Below are 24,716 nucleotides of genomic sequence, written 5' to 3'. Positions count from 1 at the left end.
TTTTTTTTCATAGCGGGCAACGTATCTTTGCATTCTATGCTTTTTTTACCTGAACGATTTCTTACTCTGCACACTTGTGTAAACATAATTATGCTATAGTTCAATAGCAGTTATGAGCATCTTTCCTTCATTGTAGATAATCTAAAACTACCGCGGATCGATATCGATGAGTTCTTATGTTCGATAATATTGAATGGTAACTCTATAGTATTGATGTAAAGTGAAAGCGCTGGTTCACTGCTGTCTACCAGGCGCCCAGCAGAGTCACACTATAATAAATGTTGTGGTGTTGTTTCTGGCGCATGGTATGTGGTGTCAAAGAAAGGAATAAATATGCATCCGTTACTGTGATGCGTATCTCATTATTGGTCTTACTGTAACAAGACAATGCAGCAATTTATTGATGTGAAATACACGACACTACACAATTCGATGGCTTATTTATGGTGCTATAATAATATTATTCTATTCAGGTTGATTTTGTGCCCTTGGAAATATTTTGCTCATACGGTGACCAGGAGTTCTGCTTTTAGACAGTGCCTTTATATATTTATTATTTACTATTTGATTTCAAATGGGCGGCACAGTGGTGTAGTGGTTAGCGCTGTCGCCTCACAGCAAGAAGGTCCGGATTCGAGCCCCGTGGCCGGCGAGGGCCTTTCTGTGCGGAGTTTGCATGTTCTCCCGGTGTCCGTGTGGGTTTCCTCTGGGTGCTCCGGTTTCCCCCACAGTCCAAAGACATGCAGGTTAGGTTAACTGGTGACTCTAAATTGAGCGTAGGTGTGAATGTGAGTGTGAATGGTTGTCTGTGTCTATGTGTCAGCCCTGTGATGACCTGGCGACTTGTCCAGGGTGTACCCCGCCTTTCACCCATAGTCAGCTGGGATAGGCTCCGGCTTGCCTGCAACCCTGTAGAACAGGATAAAGCGGCTAGAGATAATGAGATGAGATGATTTCAAATGCAAGAAACACGTCTGCTAAATAACTTTTGATGAGACACACCTGCTAACTGAAAAGTGTTTTTGGTGACTATCTCATGAAGCTTGTTAAGATAATGCCAGTAGTGTGCAAAGCGTCATCAAGGCAAGATTCAAGAAAGCTTTATTGTCAATACAATAAATATACAAGTATACAGTGCATTCAAATACTGTTTCCCTCAGGTTCCATTCATGGTGCATTTATAGAGAAATAGAAAGATCGAAAAACAAGCTATATAAATAACTATTCTAAGTAACATCTAGCTATCTAAACGTCTAGCTAAGTACAATAAACAACATAAATGACAAGATAAAGACAGGTCCAAAGTGGCATTGTGCATTTGTGTGCAAATATTCATCTGGTGGTCAATGGTACACGGTGACTACTTTGAAGTATCCATCCATTATCTGTAGCTGCTTATCCTGTACAGGGTCATAGGCAAGCTGGAGCCTATCCCAGCTGACTATGGGCAAGAGGCAGGGTACACCCTGGACAAGAAGTCAGGTCATCGCAGGACTGACATATAGAGATAGGCAACCATTCACACTCATGGTCAATTTAGAGCCACCAATTAGCCTAACCTGCATGTCTTTGGACTGGGCGGGGGAAAACAGAGCACTCGGAGGAAACCCACGCAGACACCATGCAAGCTCCACACAGAAAGGCCCTCGTCGGCCGCTGGGCTCGAACCCAGTACCTTCTTGCTGTGAGGCGACAGTGCTAACCACTACACCACCGTGCCGCACTTTGGAGAATCTAAAACATGAAAAACATTTTGTTTTGTAACACTTTTTTGTCTCATTCTCATCTCATTATCTCTAGCCGCTTTATCCTTCTACAGGGTCGCAGGCAAGCTGGAGCCTATCCCAGCTGACTATGGGCGAAAGGCGGGGTACACCCTGGACAAGAAGTCAGGTCATCGCAGGGCTGACATATAGAGATAGGCAACCATTCACACTCATGGTCAATTTAGAGCCACCAATTAGCCTAACCTGCATGTCTTTGGACTGGGCGGGGGAAAACAGAGCACTCGGAGGAAACCCACGCAGACACCATGCAAGCTCCACACAGAAAGGCCCTCGTCGGCCGCTGGGCTCGAACCCAGGACCTTCTTGCTGTGAGGCGACAGTGCTAACCACTACACCACCATGCCGTACTTTGGAGAATCTAAAACATGAAAAGCATTTTGTTTTGTAACACTTTTTTGTTTACCACATAATTCCCAAAATGTTCCATATGTTATTTCATACTTTTGATGTCTTCTGTATTGTTCTACAATGTAGAAAATAGTCAAAATACAGAAAAACCTTTGAATGAGTAGGGGTGTACAAACTTTTGACTGGTACTGTAGATATGCATGAGTTTTGAATGTACTGAAGTTTACTCATGGAATGAGATGGAAGACCAAAAAACAGAATTATACAAATCAAACCATGAAGTGATGAATGCATGGACAAGGGTTTCAGCAGCAATGTTGCAAAGGTGAACAAAAGCCAGTTTTAATGACTGAAGTGATATGGGAGTGAAAGGTGAGTGAAGAGACAAAGAGAATACCCAAGTTTCAGATGAATAAATGTGAGTGCTGCCAGTAGTCAGGCAGAGATCATTGGCTTTAAGCACGGCACCCTTTGATCCAATCTCTGTTGGATAAGTCAAAGTCTAAGGAAGTTATCTGCCATCCAGTGTTTGATAAAATGAAAGCACTTTTGCAGGGAGGAGGGAGAAAGTGAAATGGAAGGTTTACAGGTGAAGAAGATTACATTAAATTATATTACATCACATTACATTACAGGCATTTAGCAGATGCTCTTATCCAGAGCAACATATACTGTAACAAGTGCAAAAGTCAAGTACACTAAGTGCTAAACTTCTAGACAAGAACGTTCTAATCCCAACTGAACAAGTGACAGAATAACACTTATTATAACATTCTGTTGAAGTCACAGCAATCAATAAACAGCCCACGAAAACAAGCCAATCATACAGTGACAATGAGCTGACAAAGTACAACTAAATAGAGAAAAATAAAACCCCAGTGGCTAACACTGAGTCATCATGACCAGGCTAGACAGTACACAACCTAGACCGATACGCAGTTACACAGTGGGCAGGGAAACAGGGGAGAGGTGCAGCCTGACGAGGTGGGTCTTCAGTCTGCACTTGAAGGTGGTCAGGGAGTCGGCAGTTCTGACCTCAAAGGGAAAGTCATTCCACCAATGGGGAGCCAGGACAGACAGCAGTCTTGAGCGGGCTGGGCAGGAGCAGAGAGGAAAAGGGGCCAAGATCTAAATGTTATCTACATAAAAGTGTCAAGTGTTATCTACATAAGTGTCATCTACATATGTATGTATGTATGTCAGGTCAGACATCTTGTCTGCTACTGGTACCATGTAGTCCAGTACAACCGGTTTCATGGTCAAGTCCTTGGCGACTAAACCAGCAACCCCACCTGGGAACTTGTTTCCCATGGTAAGGAGGGTGAGTGTACACCCTGCAGGACTAAACAACAAGACTTGCAAAGGGCAGAGGACCCCTTTATGGGGCAACAGTCATTCACTGCAGCTGCGTATGCCTCCAGTCGTTGAGGTCTCTTTGCCATTGGACTAAGGTGTTCAGCAGCCAAGATCATGGAACCTTGTCATGCAGCATTGTCCCATGCTAAAGCCACACACAGCTTCTGCTTGCAACCTCAACCTCATCTACATCTCATCTCATTATCTCTAGCCGCTTTATCCTGTTCTACAGGTTTGCAGGCAAGCTGGAGCCTATCTCAGCTGACTACGGGCAAAAGGCGGGGTACACCCTGAACAAGTCGCCAGGTCATCACAGGGCTGACACATAGACACAGACAACCATTCACACTCACATTCACACCTACGGTCAATTTAGAGTCACCAGTTAACCTAACCTGCATGTCTTTGGACTGTGGGGGAAACCGGAGCACCCGGAGGAAACCCATGCAGACACGGGGAGAACATGCAAACTCCACACAGAAAGGCCCTCGCCGGCCACGGGGCTCGAACCCGGATCTTCTTGCTGTGAGGCGACAGCGCTAACCACTACACCACCGTGCCGCCCACCTCATCCACATAAAAGTGAAATTGTAAGTCATGCTTGCGAATAATGGAGCCAAGTGGAAGCAAAGAAATGACCAATAAAATGAGGCCTAGAATGGAAACTTGGGGAAAACCTTGAGAAACAATTGCAGTGCATGATGCGAATCAGCCAATAGAGATGAATTAATGTTTGTTTGTGAGGTAGGATGCGAACCCATGCAAGAATTGTATCAGAGATGCTTAATAGAGACTGAAGATGGGAAAGTAAAATGGTGTGACTGACCAGTGCCGTATTAAGCCAATGCGGTGCCCCTGGGCACTATACCTCAAGTGCCCCCCCCCACCACCACCACCACCCTGCGCGCACGCATTCAGTAACCTCCTGCACACACTCACAAACCTTGCCCTTTGCTGTCAAAAATAGTAGCATATACATAAACAATAGTACACATAAACAAGGTCATTCTTCCTCATTGAAAATTTATTAAGTAGCGCACATATCCTCCCCGGGGTCTCCCTCGCTCCCATCTTCCTCAAGGGGATCCTCGTCATCGCCGACCCCTCGGCTAACACTGGTTGTGGTTGTAGCATCTCCCCGGCTAGTGCTAGCAGGGCCATCTCCCTCACTAGCATCGCTGATTTCACTAGCTTCGGCTTCAGCGCTGGTAGTGACAGCAGTTGTCGATGTTTTTATAAAAAAGATCTAACACTGGAACATTTTTAATTGCAGCTACACGCCTGGAGTCTTTCTCTTTTTTTAATTTTCTCTTCGCACAACCACTCAATTGATGTCTGTCCATTTTTCATTTCTACCGCGGTTTTTAAAAAATTGATACATTTCACCGTAGGTGGACTGGCTCAACTGACAGGTTGAGGAAAGGGGGGTTAATGGTCATATAGGCCACTCTTGCTCAGAATTATGATTATTAGGGCCCGAGCCCTATGGGCGAAGGCCCTATTGTTCTTGTAAGAGTTCACTATTATTATTCTTCTTCCGTCTTCTTCTTCTTCTTCTTCTTCTTCTTCTTTATTTTTCTCCGCTGTTGGGCCATTTTCGGGGCGCTTGCCATGGGCGAAAACGCACGAAATTTGGCACCAGTTCCGAGAATTCCCACCGCTACTCAGAACCAGAAGCCCAAACTTGGCCGGGGCTCCGGGCCTCTATAGCGCCCCCTAAGTCGTTGTGATTTTGGCCTCCCGCATTAAGGTGCCTGGGTGCCATGTAGTTTGTAGTAGTGGCATGCCTTTTGGTACGCATATGTATCTCACTAAGCCGGACAAAAATGTAATGCCAATGCATTAGCCACGCCCAACAGGAAGTGAGGTAATTTCACTTTTGTGCGAAATGCATGGCCACGAAGACGGCGCAACTCCTCCTAGACCGTTCATAGGAATGTCACCAAAATTGATACACATCATCTACAGACATGGCTGACAAAAGTTACTAAATATGTTTCACGTAGGATTAACCGTTCAGAAGTTATACGTCAATCAATTTTCGATGCAAAATTTTACATGCTTAAAAATTCATAACAAATCTTCTGATTGCTCAAAACTGCTCATACTTCACACGCAAATCACTCATTGGGCTTCTGACATGTTACCCACTTTCTGTGATATTTCGCCACTGAGGGCGCTATTTTTGGGCAAAAAATCTAATCTTTCCTCAAATTTGGTCAAACTTCACGGCCACCCTCTTACTACCTCCCATGTCATGTATACCACGTTTTGGAAATTTTCGTCCATGGGGGGCGCTGTTTTTGGCCGACGCAATTGCTCCAAAACGGGTTTTTGGTAAATAATTCCATAATGCTTTTCCTTCACACCACTACCTTGTGATAGTGCGTTGCTGTTGTAGACACTTATTTTTCCAACTCATAATCGCTCATGTACAGCATAGCGCCACCTACTGACATGGGAAAAACCAAAAAGTTTATTCTTCAAAAATCTATATCTCATCTTCTATTTACTCAATTGTCATCAAACTTCATACGCAAACTCTTCATAGCTCACCTGACGTCTACGCCAAATTTTGTGCACTTTCGCCCCTGGGGGTGCTGGTTATGGCAAAAATGATATTGCAGCTTCTGATTTGTCAAACTTGCCAAGCAAACTCTTTACAAGACCCTTATTGGGGCACTTGCCATGGTCGACAACGCACGGAATTTGGCTCCTTTTTCTTAGACTGCCACCGCTACTGAGAACCAGAAGCCCAGATCCAGGCGGGCCTCAGGGCCTCTATAGCGCCCCCTAACTCGTTGTGATTTTGGCCTCCCGCATTAAGGTGCCTGGTTGCCATGTAGTTTGTAGTAGTGGCATGCCATTTGGTACCCATATGTATCTCACTAAGCCGGACAAAAATGTAATGCCAATGCATTAGCCACGCCCAACAGGAAGTGAGGTAATTTCACTTTTGTGCGAAATGCATGGCCACGAAGACGGCGCAACTCCTCCTAGACCGTTCATAGGAATGTCACCAAAATTGATCCACATCATCTACAGACATGGCTGACAAAAGGTACTAAATACGTTTCACGTAGCATAAACCGTTCAGAAGTTATACGTCAATCAATTTTCAATGCAACATTTTACATGCTTAAAAATTCATAACAAATCTTCTAATTGCTCAAAACTGCTCATACTTCACACGCAAATCACTCATTGGGCTTCTGACATGTTACCCACTTTCTGTGATATTTCGCCACTGGGGGCGCTATTTTTGGGCAAAAATTCCAATCTTTCCTCAAATTTGGTCAAACTTCACGGCCACCCTCTTACTACCTCCCATGTCATGTATACCACATTTTGGGAATTTTCGTCCATGGGGGGCACTGTTTTTGGCCGACGCAATTGCTCCAAAACGGGTTTTTGGTCAATAATTCCATAATGCTTTTCCTTCACACCACTACCTTGTGATAGTGCATTGCTGTTGTAGACACTTATTTTTCCAACTCATAATCGCTCATGTACAGCATAGCGCCACCTACTGACATGGGAAAAACCAAAAATTTTATTCTTCAAAAATCTATATCTCATCTTCTATTTACTCAATTGTCATCAAACTTCATACGCAAACTCTTCATAGCTCACCTGACATGTATGCCAAATTTTGTGCACTTTCGCCCCTGGGGGTGCTGGTTATGGCAGAAATGATATTGCAGCTTCTGATTTGTCAAACTTGGCAAGCAAACTCTTTACAAGACCCTTATTGGGGCGCTATTATTATTAGGGCCCGAGCACCGTACAGTGCGAGACCCTATCGTTGCCATGTGTCCAATTCTGTGCTTTGTCGCCATTGCGGGAGTAATGTCTCTTGCCGAAGAAGCTGTGGAAGGTATTTCGCGGGGACGCATGCCCCCGCCCCCCTTGGCCGCTGGCGCGAGGGCCCGTCGAGGCCGCTTGCGGCTTTAATTGTTGTTGTTCTTATGAAATTAGTGTTCATAATGAATTATATATGACTATTTAACAATGTCAAGTGTATAACCATTTTAAATGTACAAACATTCACGAAAAATATTTTTAAAGTTTCTGTCATGTGGTGCCCCCCCACTGGCTGTGAGTAGTTAGTGCCCCGAGCACTGTGCCGCAGGCCCATATAGTTAATCCGGCCTTGTGACTGACAGAATCAAATACAGCAGTGAGATCAAGAAGGAGGAGAATGTCAGTGAAACCAGAGTCAGCTGAACAGAAAAGGGTTCATATAGATAATTGATGGAAATATGAGGATGAATTTGCGAGGCAACAACTTTCTCCAAGAGCTCAGATAAAAATGGAGGATTGGAAATTTGTCGATAGTTGCTAACGATGGCAGGCATTACTTTACTTAATGCATTACATGTACAATACTTGTAACATTATTACATTACATTACTTCTTAAAGCCAAACAAAATCCAAAAAATAAACTCCATTTGCTGATCATGGCAAGTGCCCTGATGTGCCCCCTGCATGTTTTAATTAAAAATAAAACTAACAATTTATCCATTTTAAAATTTGCAATATTGCTAAAAATAGGCTTACCTGAACACGGCCATTTGCACTGAAACTGGATATCCGCTTGTGATGTTGCTTGTGTGTTAATACAACGTTAGCAACTATTGACAAATTTCCAATCCTCTGCCTTAGTAACACAGAGCCATCGACTCAGAAATTTTCAGCAATTTTTTTGTAGTTTTGCTGTGCAAGCATGGAAAATGTTTCTGAACAAAACCAATTCAACTGTATGTGTTTGAATCAGAATATAAGCCCAGCGAGGAAGAAACAAACAGTGAAAGTGATTCCAGCGATACCGGAAGCGATGAAATGTAGCCATTTCGCCGCTTGCTCCTTCAAAGTAATATCCTTTGTAGGATTGGGGATGGCAAGAAACAATCTCCCTTTGTGATGTTCAGGCTTATTTTTACAGCCAAACACTTGACACTCAGCATCTTCAGGGTTGTTTACAACAATTTAGAAGCATCTATTAGATAGTTTTCACTGACGTCACGGCATTCCGGGGAATGCCCTCCAGTCGCCATCTTGTGGGGCAAACAAAACGGACCAACGCCATTACCGGCTACGTTATCTCAGACGAATTTATGAAGTTATATAGTCAATTTTCTAAAATAAAGATCAATGTCGGCAAAATCAAGCAAACAGAAGTATATAGATACATTAGACGACGTCTCACGACAACGGTATGCAGCCAAACTGGCCTTGATTGGGGGAATTGACCCCTACGAAGTGGACAAAGATGCATTTTCAAGTGACTATGCAGGGCTGCCAAAGCCTGAAACTGCCAAAGCCTGCTCCAAAGCCTGAAACTGACTTCATCAAACTTTTTAAAGGCTGTCTGATATATACAACTTTATATATTCACAGCGCGCCTTTTGTCGGATGTCGCCTTTTTCACGGCTGAATCGCGCAGATCCGATTTTTTTTTAGGGGGGGGCGTTGGAGTGTCTGATTATAATTTCAAAGTAAATTCTGTATTAAAATTACTAAATAAGCAAATCCGTTACAGTCCATGAAACAGGAAGTATAAGGATGAGAAAAAAACAGTTTAAATCGCAAAGCTGCGCACATTTGCGCAGTCCTGCACACCGCTCGGGCTGTGCAAATGTGCACAGCTTTCCGATTTAAACTGTTTTTTTTCAGGCGGCATCCGCCAAAAGGCATGCTGTTTGCATCCCAAACACAAATCAAACCATACAGAATAGACCTAAAATGTTTTTCAAAAATGACCCTTGCGTGAGTGAAGTGACAAGTTTCAAATAGAAACGTGACAAACGAGCGATATTAAGTGTACATTACAATGTAAACGTACACTCAGCGGTTCCAGTTAGGCATTCTCCAGAGATTGTTCACATGATGTTTTGGTTTCCAAAAACAAACTTAAACACAATTGATTGTTTATTTAAACAACTTACCACTTATAAAATGATCGGAGCAGACTTTGCTGTGTTTGGAAGGCTGATAATCCTTGCGGTTGATTCTCGCAAGCCATAGATTTCTCCTTTGTATGCTGAGTTTCTTTGTTTGCTCGCCTTCGTGCTCCCGTACAGTGGGAATTCCATAAAAGCTCCGCTTGACGTCATCATCTGACCTATTACGACAGCCGTGAATACAACAGGTGTGCACCATTGCTAGCTTTAAATAGCCTGCTTGGGTTCTTTTGAAGACTTTGTACTCGCGTGTTACAATGTGTGCTCAGTCACCCGTATGGTAAGCTTGACCCGCAAGATGGCCGCCACTAGGGAATCCCCGACTCTGTGACATCATGTGAAAACTATCTATACAATGTATCCACTAGATCTCAGCCTCGGTAAGTCATGTGGTGTGAAAGTTATGTCACAATCTTGGATTCTCTCTCGTAATTCGCATTCAGAGAACGATATTTGAACTTCAGAGAAAGTAAGATGGCAGCGCCCAGGGAAGTTTTTTTTTTTAAAGCAATCTGTACATAGTATACAGGTGTGGGCGGCACGGTGGGGCAGTGGTTAGCACTGTCGCCTCGCAGTAAAAAGTTTCTGGTTCAAACCTTTCCGTGTGGAGTTTGCATGTTCTCCTCATGTCTGCACAGGTTTCCTCTGGATGCTCCAGTTTTCATTACAGTTACATCAATGTAATGTACATTAAATTAATCTTAGAGCAATACCCACAGCAACCCGGGGAGCAGTTGATGGTTAGGTGTCTTGGTCAAAGTGCCTTGCCATTCCTGCTGGTCCAGGGAATCGAACCAGCAAAGCTGCTTCTCTAACCATTAGGCCATGGCCCCCAGTTCAAAGACACCCAGCCACTGGGGGTGTATAAGCCATTTTAGTTATGGCGCAAAGACACTAATGTATTGTATGTGTGTGTGTACAGGTGCGTGAGTACGAGGAGGAGATCCACTCCCTGAAGGAGCGTCTGATGATGTCCCACCGTAAGCTGGAGGAATATGAACGCAGGCTGCACTCCCAAGAACAACAGACCAACAAGATCCTGCTGCAGTACCAGAGCCGTCTGGACGACAGCGAGAGGAGACTGAGGCAACAGCAGCTGGAGAAAGACTCGCAGATCAAAGGCATCATCAGCAGGTCACAATCCCGTTGAGGCACAGTGTGTGTGTGTGTATGTGTGTGTGAAGGAGCAGTCTCAGTAAAGCCCAAAAGAAAGCATGCAGGCCACCACATAATGTCCAAATCTCTCTGAAGGGTTCAGCACTCTGATTCTCACGTCATTTGAGCGATTGTGTTTTATGTCTTATTGTTTTGCATGTTGTTGTATGGATGTGAAATTATTCTGTGATGTTATTTGTGATGTGCTGCTGTTTGTGATTGTCTTGTTTACTACAGTGTGGTTATGTTGATATTTATTCTGTGATTGTGTTGTTGCGTATTAAACGAAACTGCCGTTTGGCATCAAATCCAGCTGTGATTTGAGAGCAACTGATGAATCAACTTCAGCTGCATGCAAACAAGATCCTGCCCAAGAGCCCATATCATATGCATATGACTTGCCCCAACTTACAATCATGTATTTATCATTTACATGAAACATGGTCTAATTCCTCCAATTGCGATATCTTTCCAGTAAAGGACGGCACTCAGCAGGCCACAGTTATCCAATATCCTAGGAAGTGAGATTTTAGTGAAATTAAATTAAAAGGTATTTGTATCTGAGACTGCTGCAAAAAAAGATGTTTTTGTTGAAAACTTGAAATAAAATAACACCAACAGGACTGAATAATATCTATCAAAGGATAGAAGTTTATAAGGATATGAAGACAGTTATGAAAGTGTTCTAATAGAACTGCAGGTTCTCTCGATTATTATATGTTAAAAGTCAAATGCCAAACTCGGATAGATTATAACTCCGATAGATAACATAAATACAGTATATTAAAGTAAAATGGATTACAACTCAAATAAAGCACTCAAATAGATTAAAACTCTAAAAGATAACTGACATAAATGAAAACTCAATTGGATAACCCAAAAAGATAACACAGACTGACTGATGGATTGATTGATTAAAACTCAGACGGATAACTCACATAAATTAAATCTCATGTTGATAACTCAAAGATAAATATATAACACAAATAAATAACCCATATAAAAACTAAATACATAACAAATAGATTAAATCTCAAATAAATAACTCAAATAGATAACTCATATAAATTAAAACTTAATTGGATAACTTGCATACAATAAATCTGAAATGGATAACTCAAAGAGATTAAAACAAATAGATAACTCACAAAGATTAAAAACTCAAAGATTCAAACTCAAAACTTATATAGATTCAAACAAAAAAACTCAGATTAAAGCTCAAATAGATAACTCAAATGATTAACTCATATTAGAGCTCAATAGATAACTCGTACAGAAAAAAAGTTATAAAAACTCAAATATATAACTCAAATAAATAACCCATATAGATAAAAACTAAATATATAGTAGATCAAACCTCGAATGGATAATTCAAATTCATTAAACTAATGTTAGATTAAAACTCAAATAGGTAACTCAAACGATTAACTCATATTAAAGCTCAATAGATAACTCGTATAGATTTAAACTTATAAAAACTCACATATATAACACAAATAAATAACCCATATAGATTTTAAAAAAACTAAATATATAACAAATAGATTAAAACTGAAATGGATCATTAAAATACATTAAACTACTGTAATTTTAGATTAAAACTCAAATAGATAACTCCACATTATGGAATAACGTGCGATGATTTCCAATGATTTCTTGTGTGCTCAAATGATTAACCCATATGAGAGCTCAGTACATAACTCATATAGATTAAAACTTATAAAAACTCAAATAACACAAATAAATAACCCATATAGATTAAAAAAACTAAATATATAACAAATAGATTAAAACTCAAATGGATAATTCAAATACATTAAACAACCATAATTTTAGATCAATAGATAACTTGTATACATAAAAAGTTACAAAATCTCAAATATATAACTCAAAACATTTAAAACTCAAATGGATAAAAACTCAAAAATATAACACAAATAAATAACCAATATAGATAAAAACTAAATATATAATACATTAAAACTCAAATAATTCAAATGCAATAAACTAATTTTGCATTAAAACTCAAATGATTAACTCAGAGCTCAATAGATAACTCGTATAGATTAAAACTTATAAAAACTCAAATATATAACAAATAAAAAAACCATATAGATTAAAAAAAACTAAATATATAACAAATAGATTAAAACTCAAATGGATCATTTCAAATACGTGAAACTACTGTAATTTTTGATTAAAACTCAAATAGATAACTCAACATTATGGAATAATGTGCGATGATTTTCAGTCATCTTTGAATAATCTGGATGTGTAGTTCACCTGCCCAAGTCTTCTCAACCCAATTAACCATCTTTCAGCTCCTTGTGTAAAAGCACACGTTAGGCAGTTGAAGCTTGACTCTAATGAACTCCTAAAGATCAAAGCAACTCATTTACAGATGACAGGTTAGCACTTTTCAAACATCATTACCTACATTTCATGAGGCTACAAGATTCCAGCATGCACACTTCTGATTATCAGTGCTATTTTCTACTAACTTCCAGCATGCACTGTTATGATCATCTTTATTATTTGATACTTTGATTATTCTTAGTTGTTAGTTTTACTACTCTGCTTACGATACTTGCTATATATATAAAATGATGAATGATTTTCTTATTTAAATCCAAATCAAGCAATTTTTTTCAGGTTATCAAACTCTCATCATCCTCTAGACCTTCATCAGTGTTAGTTCCTGACTACAGCCCTGCTGTAACTGTATATATACCAAATGTACAGGAGCTGCACTGATAGAATAGTGAATGATTGTAGTTACAAAGTGTACAGTGTCTTGCAAAAGTATTCATCCCCTTTGGTGTTTGTCCTGTTTTGTTGCATTACAAATTGGAATTAAAATGGATTTTGGGGGGGTTAGCGCCATTTGATTTACACAACATGCCTACTACTTTAAAGGTACAAATTGTTTTGGTTTTCTTTTTTTTTTGTTTTATTGTGATGCAAACAATAATTAAGATGAAAAAACAGAAACCTGGAGTGTGCATAAGTATTCACCCCCTTTTGTATGAAAGCCCTAAATAAGAGCTGGTCCAACCAATTCACTTCATAAGTCACATAATCAGTTGATTAGGATCCACCTGTGTGCAATCAATGTGTCGCCTAATCTGTCACACAATGTCTGTATAAATCAACCTGTTCTGGAAGGACCCCGACTCTGCAGCACAACTAAGCAAGCAACATGAAAACCAAGGAGCCTCCAAATAGGTCAGAAACAAAGTTGTGGAGAAGTATAGATCAGGGTTGGGTTATAAAAAATATCCCAAACTTCAAATATCCCACGGAACACCATTAAATCCATTATAGCAAAATGGAAAGAATATGGCACCACTACAAACCTGACAAGAGAAGGCCCCACCCACCAAAACTCACAGACTGGGCAAGGAGGGCATTAATCAGAGATGCAACAAAGACACCAAAGATAACACTGAAGGAGCTGCAGAGATCCACAGCAGAGATGGGAGGATCTGTCCATAGGACCACTTGAAGCCGTACACTCCACAGAGCAGGGCTTTATGGAAGAGGGCCAGAAAAAAAGCCATTGCTTAAAGAAATAAAGTAAGAAAACACATTTTGAGTTTGCCCAACAGCATGTGGCAGACTCCCCAAACACATGGAAGAAGATTCTCTGGTCAGATGAGAATAAAACTGAACTTTTTGGGCGTCATAGGAAACGCCATATATGGCGCAAACCTAACACTTCCCATCACCCTGAGAACACCATTCCTACAGTGAAGCATGGTGGTGGCAGCATCATGCTGTGGGGATGTTTTTTTTATCTGCAGGGACAGGAAAGCTGGTCAGGACTGAAGGAAAGATGGATGGCACTAAATACAGGGCAATTCTGGAGGAAAACCTGTTTGAGTCAGCCAGAGGTTTGAGACTGGGACGAAGGTTCACATTCCAGCAGGGCAATGACCCTAAACATACTGCTAAAGCTACACTGGAATGGTTTAAAGGAAAACATTTAAATGTCTTGGAATGGCCGAGTCAAAGCCCAGACCTCAATCCAATTGAGAATCTGTGGCATAACTTGAAGATTGCTGTACACCAACACAACCCATCTAACTTGAAGGAGTTGGAGCAGTTTTGCCTTGAGGAATGGGCAAAAATCCCAGTGGCTAGATGTGCTAAGCTAATAGAGACATACCCCAAGAGACTTGCAGCTGTAATTGCAGTAAAAGGTGGCTCTACAAAGTATTGACTCTGGGAGGTGAATACCTATGCACACTCCAGATTTCTGTTTTTTCATCTTAATTACTGTTTGTGTCACAATAAAAAAAAAAAAACAATTTGCACTTTTATAGTGGTAGGCATATTGTGTAAATCAAATGATGCCAACCCGCCAAAAATCCATTTTAATTCCAGCTTGCAATGTGATAAAACAGGACAAACGCCAAGGGGGATGAATACTTTTGCAAGACATTGTATACTATTATTTTTTGAGTGGATATTATTTTTAGCATGATTGTGATTGCGATTGCGCTTTTGTATGATTATCGTGTTGTGTTGTGCTATGCTATGCTATACTGTGTGATTGTTGTGCTGCATGTTCTTTGTGATTTGTGTCGTTCTCTGTGTTGTATGATCGTATCGTTGTGTGATTGTGGAGTTTTGTGATTGTGTTGATGTGTGTTGTGTTCCAGGCTGATGGCGGTGGAGGATGAGTTGAGAGGCAGTGGCGTTTCTGACCTCAAATCCCGAATATTTACAGGAGAGGTCTGTCTCTTTCATATACACATACACACGTGCAGCCAACTGTAGTTCAGTACTGGCTAAAACACACGTAGCTACGTTTCCATGCACACAGAAACCTGAAGATGTTTGATTAACAGCTTGGACTTTGTACGAGTATATTGAAAAGATGATTTCCACTGGATAAATACACTCACGGGCGATGTTAATACCTGGACACCTGTTCATTCCAAAAATTATCCAATCAGCCAATCACGCAGCATTTCCATGTTTTGGTCGACGATATACTTAAAAACCAAGAATAGATTATTGATGTGCATGCAAACATGTAGTTGCTGTTTGGACAGTTTAACTATCATCCCATTCCGATCTAACTAACATTTTTCAGTGTGCTCTGATCAAATCATCATACATTGTCATATATATATGTGTAATGTGTTTATTTGAGTGTGTTGTGTGTTGCATACAGGATCCCTCAATGTGTTTTTACATTTACAACACCATCAATCTTCATGAAGCACTGTTGTATTTGCGAGAAAGCTTGAATGCAACCATTTTTATGAATAGCGTTTGGCTTTTTTTTATTATTATTTTCTTATTTATGTCTTTGTTGTACTAAAACCCAGTTGTGGCTGTTACTAGAAAATAAAGGCTCGGTACTAAAGCCAGTTTAGTGGAGATCCAGTATCAGGCTGAAGCTACATGCATCCAGGGAACCAAAGTGATGTTCAAGATGATTGTTTTTAAATGCAGAAGCAGAGCAGGCATTACTTTGAGACAGACATCTTGCATGTAGTTTAGGCTTGCGGTACTCAGAGACTTAAGTGTCTCTACAGCTGAATATAGAGGATGTAGCTTTCTCGCAAAACTCATATGCATGGATTGAAAATTAGGTTGAATAACTGCTCAAGGTTATACAACCCCGATTCCAAAAAAAGTTGGGACAAAGTACAAATTGTAAATAAAAACAGAATGCAATGATGTGGAAGTTTCAAAATTCCATATTTTATTCAGAATAGAACATAGATGACATATCAAATGTTTAAACTGAGAAAATGTATCATTTAAAGAGAAAAATTTGGTGATTTTAAATTTCATGACAACAACACATCTCAAAAAAGTTGGGACAAGGCCATGTTTCCCACTGTGAGACATCCCCTTTTCTCTTTACAACAGTCTGTAAACGTCTGGGGACTGAGGAGACAAGTTGCTCAAGTTTAGGGATAGGAATGTTAACCCATTCTTGTCTAATGTAGGATTCTAGTTACTCAACTGTCTTAGGTCTTTTTTGTCGTATCTTCCGTTTTATGATGCGCCAAATGTTTTCTATGGGTGAAAGATCTGGACTGCAGGCTGGCCAGTTCAGTACCCGGACCCTTCTTCTACGCAGCCATGATGCTGTAATTGATGCAGTATGTGGTTTGGCATTGTCAAAGAGACTTCATCTGGATGGGAGCATATGTTGCTCTAGAACATGGATATACCTTTCAGCACTGATGGTGTCTTTCCAGATGTGTAAGCTGCCCACGCCACACGCACTAATGCAACCCCATACCATCAGAGATGCAAGCTTCTGAACTGAGCGCCGATAACAACTTGGGTCGTCCTTCTCCTCTTTAGTCCGAATGACACGGCGTCCCTGATTTCCATAAAGAACTTCAAATTTTGATTCGTCTGACCACAGAACAGTTTTCCACTTTGCCACAGTCCATTTTAAATGAGCCTCGGCCCAGAGAAGACGTCTGCACTTCTGGATCGTGTTTAGATACGGCTTCTTCTTTGAACTATAGAGTTTTAGCTGGCAACGACGGATGGCACGGTGAATTGCGTTCACAGATAATGTTCTCTGGAAATATTCCTGAGCCCATTTTGTGATTTCCAATACAGAAGCTTGCCTGTATGTGATGCAGTGCCGTCTAAGGGCCCGAAGATCACGGGCACCCAGTATGGTTTTCTGGCCTTGACCCTTACGCACATAGATTCTTCCAGATTCTCTGAATCTTTTGATGATATTATATACTGTAGATGATGATATGTTCAAACTCTTTGCAATTTTACACTGTCGAACTCCTTTCTGATATTGCTCCACTATTTGTTGGCGCAGAATTAGGGGGATTGGTGATCCTCTTCCCATCTTTACTTCTGAGAGCCGCTGCCACTCCAAGATGCTCTTTTTATACCCAGTCATGTTAATGACCTATTGCCAATTGACCTAATGAGTTGCAATTTGGTCCTCCAGCTGTTCCTTTTTTGTACCTTTAACTTTTCCAGCCTCTTATTGCCCCTGTCCCAACTTTTTTGAGATGTGTTGCTGTCATGAAATTTCAAATGAGCCAATATTTGGCATGAAATTTCAAAATGTCTCACTTTCGACATCTGATATGTTGTCTATGTTCTATTGTGAATACAATATCAGTTTTTGAGATTTGTAAATTATTGCATTCCATTTTTATTTACAATTTGTACTTTGTCCCAACGTTTTTGGAATCGGGGTTGTACTTGAATACAAATGGATGTGAATTCTCCGAGCACATAATGCATGCTCGGGTTCATACTGTGATGTGACGTGATGATTTTCCAAAACGCATTTTCCTGTCCACACAAAAACGGTTTTCAGTGACTCAAATGGCATTTTCATGTGGATGGAAGAACAGAGAAGCAGGTCATATTTATGCAGAAAGAGAGAAAATTCTAAAGGGTTCACAAACTTTCAAGCACCACTGTACATAAGGTCCTCCAAACATTTAAACTCAAAGTGTATTTAGACTCAGCTTAAATGAGCTTGATGTTAAAATACCTCCCAAGTATAACAATCATAAATTCATGGTAAATAATAATAGCAATTTAACCATGCTCTCAAAAAAAAATTTAGCAAGCTAAAGCAGGTGTGTGTGTGTGTGTGTGTGTGTGTGTGTGTGTGTGTGTGTGTGTGTGTGTGTGTGTGAGGCCCATAAATCTCAATAAAAGATGGGGATTCTCCATGATGTTTACAGTCAGTGGGAGGGGCTGTTACTGTTTCCGTATTTGAACAGTGCACTGTGATTGGTTGAGCAGAGATAACGCGATAAAAGTGTTATCGCGGTTCGGAAAGAAAGGGGACATACAATAGAGAGAAATGTGGTGGACATGGTGTTTTGCATAAAATTGATTTTGGAACTTTGAATAGTAATCAAATGCCAAACTTCTTTTGGCAGGAACTTAAGTTTATTTATTTTTTTTAAATGGTGCTTATTGCATTTTTGAACCAAATCCTTCATCTATACACATGTGGATGGGGCTTAATTGTCGCATAACTATATATAGTGCAACACAAACTGGGCCTCATTTATCAAGTTGGATAAGGACAGATTAATTCCCAAATTGATTGTATGAGTGTTTACACAAGAAATTTGGTACCCAGGCAAATCTTGTAAATTAAAAAAAAATGTTTGTATCCTACTCATGCTCTTGAGTATGTGTAAATTGCTTATTTTTTATGTTTACAGCATTTAACAGATGCCCTTTTTAGTGTGACTTCTAGAAATGCTTGTTCATCCCTATCAAAAACACATCCTCACACTGGTATTTTATAAAATAATATCAAATAATAGTTTATTTTATGGGGCGGCACGGTGGTGTAGTGGTTAGCGCTGTCGCCTCACAGCAAGAAGGTCCTGGGTTCGAGCCCCATGGCCGGCGAGGGCCTTTCTGTGCGGAGTTTGCATGTTCTCCCCGTGTCCACATGGGTTTCCTCCGGGTGCTCCGGTTTCCCCCACAGTCCAAAGACATGCAGGTTAGGTTTACTGGTGACTCTAAATTGACCGTAGGTGTGAATGTGAGTGTGAATGGTTGTCTGTGTCTATGTGTCAGCCCTGTGATGACCTGGCGACTTGTCCAGGGTGTACCCCGCCTTTCGCCCGTAGTCAGCTGGGATAGGCTCCAGCTTGCCTGCGACCCTGTAGAAGGATAAAGCGGCTAGAGATAATGAGATGAGATGAGTTTATTTTATCTGCATTAATTAAAAATATATGAAAAATAAAGGAAGTGAACCAACACAAGCCTATGAATTAAGACAAATAAAACTAATCATTCAATTACGACAAAAGAAATGCCACCATGTAAATGGAGGATGGGTCGGTCTGTCTGCCCATTGCTGTAAACATTATTATTATTGAAAATTATAATAGAAAATTAGCCTTTGCAAAGTATAGCAGAAAAACTTGTTCAGTTTGGCTTATGCAGACACAGTATACACCCAGCTATCCTAAAAGCCTGATAAACGAAGCCCATTCATCCCTTTTTAATACCTCATGGGATTTGTCAGACAACTCTTGCCATGCTGCCTCCAAATTATGTCAGAAAGCTGATGGACTATATAACCATCCCAGACTGCTTGAGGCATTCTACAGTGTGAGTTGTGGTAAAGCAGTTTAATTGGTGAATGCTATGGGCCACATCCTAATTTTGGAAACCTAAGTTTGATTCCCATGATAGTTCTGTACATGATTCCTCCACCTTGTCAGATCATTTGTCAGAGATCTTAGTGAAAGGAGCAACATACCATGACAGGAATTCAATGTTGTGTATCTGGATGGTGCAAGAATGCCGGTTGCTAACACAGGCAGGATCTCAGAGCCTGGTCAAAACTCCCAGATGAAACTTCTCTCCAGATGTCACCCATCATTCTCTTCACTCAATGGAGGATATTCTAGCTAAATGCTTATAAGTGTCTGCAATTATGAGGAGGAAATTATGCCCCACATCTGCCTTCCCTAGAGGAGCACTACATGCCCAGGAGACCAGATCCACCAGAGCCAAGTTCTGAAGGCTAGGATCTCAGGGTTGCTGCAAGTCATCCAGAATCTGTGTTAACCTTCAGCCTGAAAGCCAAACTATTTCCTTAAACAAGGGCAGAACCATTTACAAGCCTTCTCTCAAAGTAAATTGCTGATCAAGTTTCTATTGTTCCATGAATCCTGTCCAAAGAGTGTTTTTGGTTATAAGTTCAAGAGCTGTCCAACCATCCTACATCTATGAAAGGAAGCAGTCAGAGAAATAGGCTGATCAAACAGCAAAGGTTAGGTAAAATTAGGTAAAATGCACAGCCACTGGGGTTGTACAAGACAGTGCATACTTAGTGCTGGTCACAAGCCTGGATAGATTGGGGAGGGTTGCATCAGGAAGGCCATCCAGTGTAAAACCTATGCCAAATCAAATATGCGGAACAGATGCGCTGTGGCGACCATGAACATACAGGAGCAGCCAAAAGAAGAAGAAGAAACAGCAAAGATTCTGTTCAAGTTACTTGCTGTAGAGGAAGTTGGGGCATTTTGAATTTGCATTGGTTGAATCATTAATTCAAGGCAACCTTCATAAAGATCTCACATGCATGTAGTTCACCTACTTGTCCATGCCTTTGATTACCAAGTCTTGTCTCAGACACCACAAAACTTTCAAGGTGCAGAGCCCACTCCATCTGAACAAGGTTGTATAACCACAAACCTTTGGTTTCCTTCCTTCTGAAAGCTTGTCCACTAGGAAATGGAACAACATGGGTATCCACTATATGGCAGAGAAACTCTGAAGGATTTGCTAAATGCAGCATTCTGGTTTTTACCCAGAAACACAGTAAGAAACCAAAACCTGAGGAAAGCAAAGCTTAGTGGGGCAAAACCACCATTTCATATGGACATAGATGGGCAGACTCCTCAAGTTAAGACTCATTGGTTCTCCTATACTCAAAGGACAAGGGACATATACATTCTGGGTAGGGAAGATAACTGATTTGGAAGAGGAATAGTGGAGACCATCAGTGTCAAATTAGATTAGCCATCTCTGAACCAGAGGAGGCAGTAGTGGTGCATCACTCCTCCAAGGTCTGGAGTTTGGTCATGTATCTATATGAAGTCTTTCTGTGTGGGTTTCCTGTAGGCACTTCAGTTCCCTCTCAGCTCCCAAAAACATTTTGGTAGGTACAACCCCAATTCCAAAAAAGTTGGGACACTCTGTAAAACATCAGTAAAATCAGAATGTGATAATTTGCAAATCATGGAAACCCTATATTGCACTGAAAATAGTACAAAGACAACATAGCAAATGTTGAAACTGAAAAATGTTATTGTTTTTTGAAAAATATATGCTCATTTTGAATTTGATGTCAGCAACACGTTTCAGAAAACTTGGGACAGGAACAACAAAAAACTGAAAAAGTTGTGTAATGCTAAAAAAGGAATTTGTTTAATTGGCAACAGGTCAGTAAGATGATTGGGTATAAAAAGAGCATCCCAGAGAGGCGGAATCTCTCAGAAGTAAAGATGGGGAGGGGTTCATCGCTCTGTAAAAGACTGCTTGGGCAAACAGTACAACAATTTAAGAATAACGTTCCTCAATGTAAAATTGCAAAGAATTTGGGGATCACATCGTCTATGGTACATAATATAATTAAAAGATTCAGAGAATCTGGAGAAATCTCTGTATGCAAGAGACAAGGCTGAAAACTGACATTGGATGCCTGTGATCTTCAGGCCCTCAGGAGACACTGCATTAAAAGCAGACACATGTCTGTAGTGGAAATCACTGTATGGGCTCAGGAACACTTCAGAAAACCATCATATGTGACAACAGTTCATTTCTGCATCCACAAATGCAAGTTAAAACTAGATATAAACAATATCCAGAAACACCGCCACCTTCTCTGGGTTCGAGCTCTTTTACGATGGACTGAGGTGAAGTGGAAAATTGTCCCAAGGTCTGACAAATCGAAATCTGAAATTCTTTTTAGAAATCTTGGACGTCACGTCCTCCAGGCCAAAAAGGATAGGGACCATCCGGCTTGTTATCACTGCACAGTTCAAAAGCCAGCATCTGTGATGGTATGAGGGTGCATTAATGTACGTGACATTGGGTAGCTTTTACATCTGGGAAGGCATCATGAATGCTGAATGATATATACATGTTTCAAAGCAACATGCTGCCATCCAGACAAAATATTTTTCAGGGAAGACCTTCCTTCTTTCAGCAAGACAATGCCAAACTGCTTTCTGCACATATTAAAACTGCATGGTTCTGTAGTAAAAGAGTCCGGGTGCTAAACTGGCCTGCCTGCAATCCAGACCTGTCTCCCATTTAAAACATTTGGCGCATTATGAAGCTCAAAATATGACAAAGGAGACCCGAACTGTTGAGCAACTGAAATTGTGTATCGTGCAAAAATGGGACAACATTTCTCTTTCAAAACTACAGCAATTGCTCTCCTCAGTTCCCAAACGTTTACAGAGTGTTGTTAAAAGTAGAGGTGATGCAACACAGTGGTAGACATGCACCTATCCCAACTTTTTTGAAACGTGTTGCTGACATCAAATTCAAAATGAGCATATATTTTTCAAAAAACAATAAAATTTCTCAGTTTCAACATGTGATCTGCTGTCTTTGTACTATTTTCAAAGAAATATAGGGTTTCCATGATTTGCAAATTATCACATTTTTGTTTACAGTTTACACAGTGTCCCAACTTTTTTGGAATTGGGGTTGTAAAACAGTCTACACAATGTGTGTGTTATACCCTGGAATTGGCTGGTATCCCATTAAGGGTATATTCTTGCCTTGTAGCTAGCCAAGTGTTCTCTAACAGACTACGGAACCACCACATTCTTGACCAGCATGGCTTACTTCAGATGTACAACATGCAATCAAAAGTTCCAAGACTGTTCCTGTTGTGAATGAACAGAGCACAGAATGGTTATGTGCATGCAGCAGTAACTTTCATTGAGTCAGTATGCTGGGCGACCTCATGAGACATCAGGACCTGTATTACACGTTTTTTGTGACAATGTGCATGGTCACATTTGCAATTTTATTATGGACCCAAAACTTGAGTAGAGAGCAAACATCAACTTTTGTATCAAACTCAGCAACTCGGCAATGGAGACCCTTGAAATGCTTCACACGCACAAACCTTGAAAATATCCAAGAAATTGAGCGCATTGTACATCATCAGATCACCCTGACCTTTCATCATCCTCCAGTGATGTTCTGCCCCTCTTAAAGCATGAATGCCACTCCAAACACCTTGCCTAGCTTTTCTTCAATTCGGTATGCTTACTGAAGCATTTCAAGGGTCTCCATTGCCGATTTCCCAAGTTTGAGGTCCATCGTAAAATCAAATACACGTGCACATTATGACAAAAACACATATAACACAGGTCCCAATGTTGAAAGTACAATGTAAGAAATTATGCTCAATGGGAAATTTAATAATACACAGAATTATTACACACCCAAATTTGACTGTCCATCCCCTGAAATAGTTTCATAGGTGGATTGTAACAGTACTGCAGCTTAGGTCATCTTACTGTGCAGTCATAAAGAGTTTCATTCTTAGGGGAAAGGTTAATTTAGGAAAGCTAGGTAGCAGAAAACATGCAATTTAGGGAGCAAAATGTTAGCAAACCAAGACAGAGTCATGAATCTTTATGATTAAAAATTGAACATTTATTTCTAACAACTACAACACAAATTAACACTGACACTAAGACAAGTAAATGCAACAACACAGAACATAACAGACAATGTGAATGAGTGGAATGTGGAAATGTAATGACCAGAGTTTACAGCGTGACCAATATTGCCGCATGATATTGGACTCGGTTAAACAGTTTAGACCGTCCCCTGAACACCAGCAAGTAATTAGAAGTAGAATTTAAACTCAGAGTAATGAAATTATACTGAGGAAGAGATGGAACATTTAATAGAAAAGCACCAGGTTATCAGAATGGATGGATGATTTCATGACTTAAGTTTGCCAGAAGTTTGCCTCAGTGCGTCGGAAGTGGTTTCTTTGTGGAAGCTGTTCTTGGTGTTTGTGGTCTCGTAGAGGGAGAGCATTGATGGATGAATCTTGGCAGGATTTCCAGTTGATCAGTTCTTGACATTGCCCAGGAAGAACAGTGCATTTAGCCGAGTAGAGATTTGTGTATGGTAAGCAAAAGCTTCAACAAACAAAGAGCTCGATTTTCTGGGTTCGGGTGATGACATTTTCCTGGGGTTTCTCATGCATATTATATTAATTAACCAGAAAGGGCAGTCTGACCAATAGGTTGTATTCAGTCACATGATTTTTGTTTGCAAGTTTACTTCTGGTGAAAGAAGTGGTGGTCAGGCAAACCAATTTGGCTGCCGTTATGTAAAGATCTAGTGAAACCATCTCCAACTATTTTCGCAGTTCAGAGGCCAATGCACGGTCAAGATACCTTCAGAAAGTTGGTCTTTGTGATGGGATAGATCCTTACATGTTATCAAAGAAGGTTTTTTCCTATGAGTTACAAAATGCTCCATCCATTGAGTTCCCCGACATCTCAAACTATCTGTTGCTGCAGACATTGTTCTACACAGACAAACAGATGAAAACCTGGAAGA

The 24,716-nt window shown here is 40.5% G+C and overlaps 1 protein-coding gene across 1 annotated transcript in view; it reads left to right on the top strand.

Moving 5' to 3' along the window:
* Positions 1-24,716, top strand: part of syngap1a (synaptic Ras GTPase activating protein 1a) — a 113,720-nt gene that overhangs the window by 78,419 nt on the left and 10,585 nt on the right. The window contains exons 16-17 of the mRNA XM_060915326.1: positions 10,378-10,589; positions 15,275-15,347. Of these exons, the coding sequence (XP_060771309.1) occupies positions 10,378-10,589; positions 15,275-15,347 (285 nt within the window). The remainder of the gene's footprint in view (positions 1-10,377; positions 10,590-15,274; positions 15,348-24,716) is intronic.

This window comes from Neoarius graeffei, chromosome 2, assembly GCF_027579695.1.
Source record: "Neoarius graeffei isolate fNeoGra1 chromosome 2, fNeoGra1.pri, whole genome shotgun sequence".
Classification (NCBI taxonomy): domain Eukaryota; kingdom Metazoa; phylum Chordata; class Actinopteri; order Siluriformes; family Ariidae; genus Neoarius; species Neoarius graeffei.
Note: the sequence above shows the minus strand (reverse complement) of the source record. Positions and strands in the feature narration are given on the sequence as shown.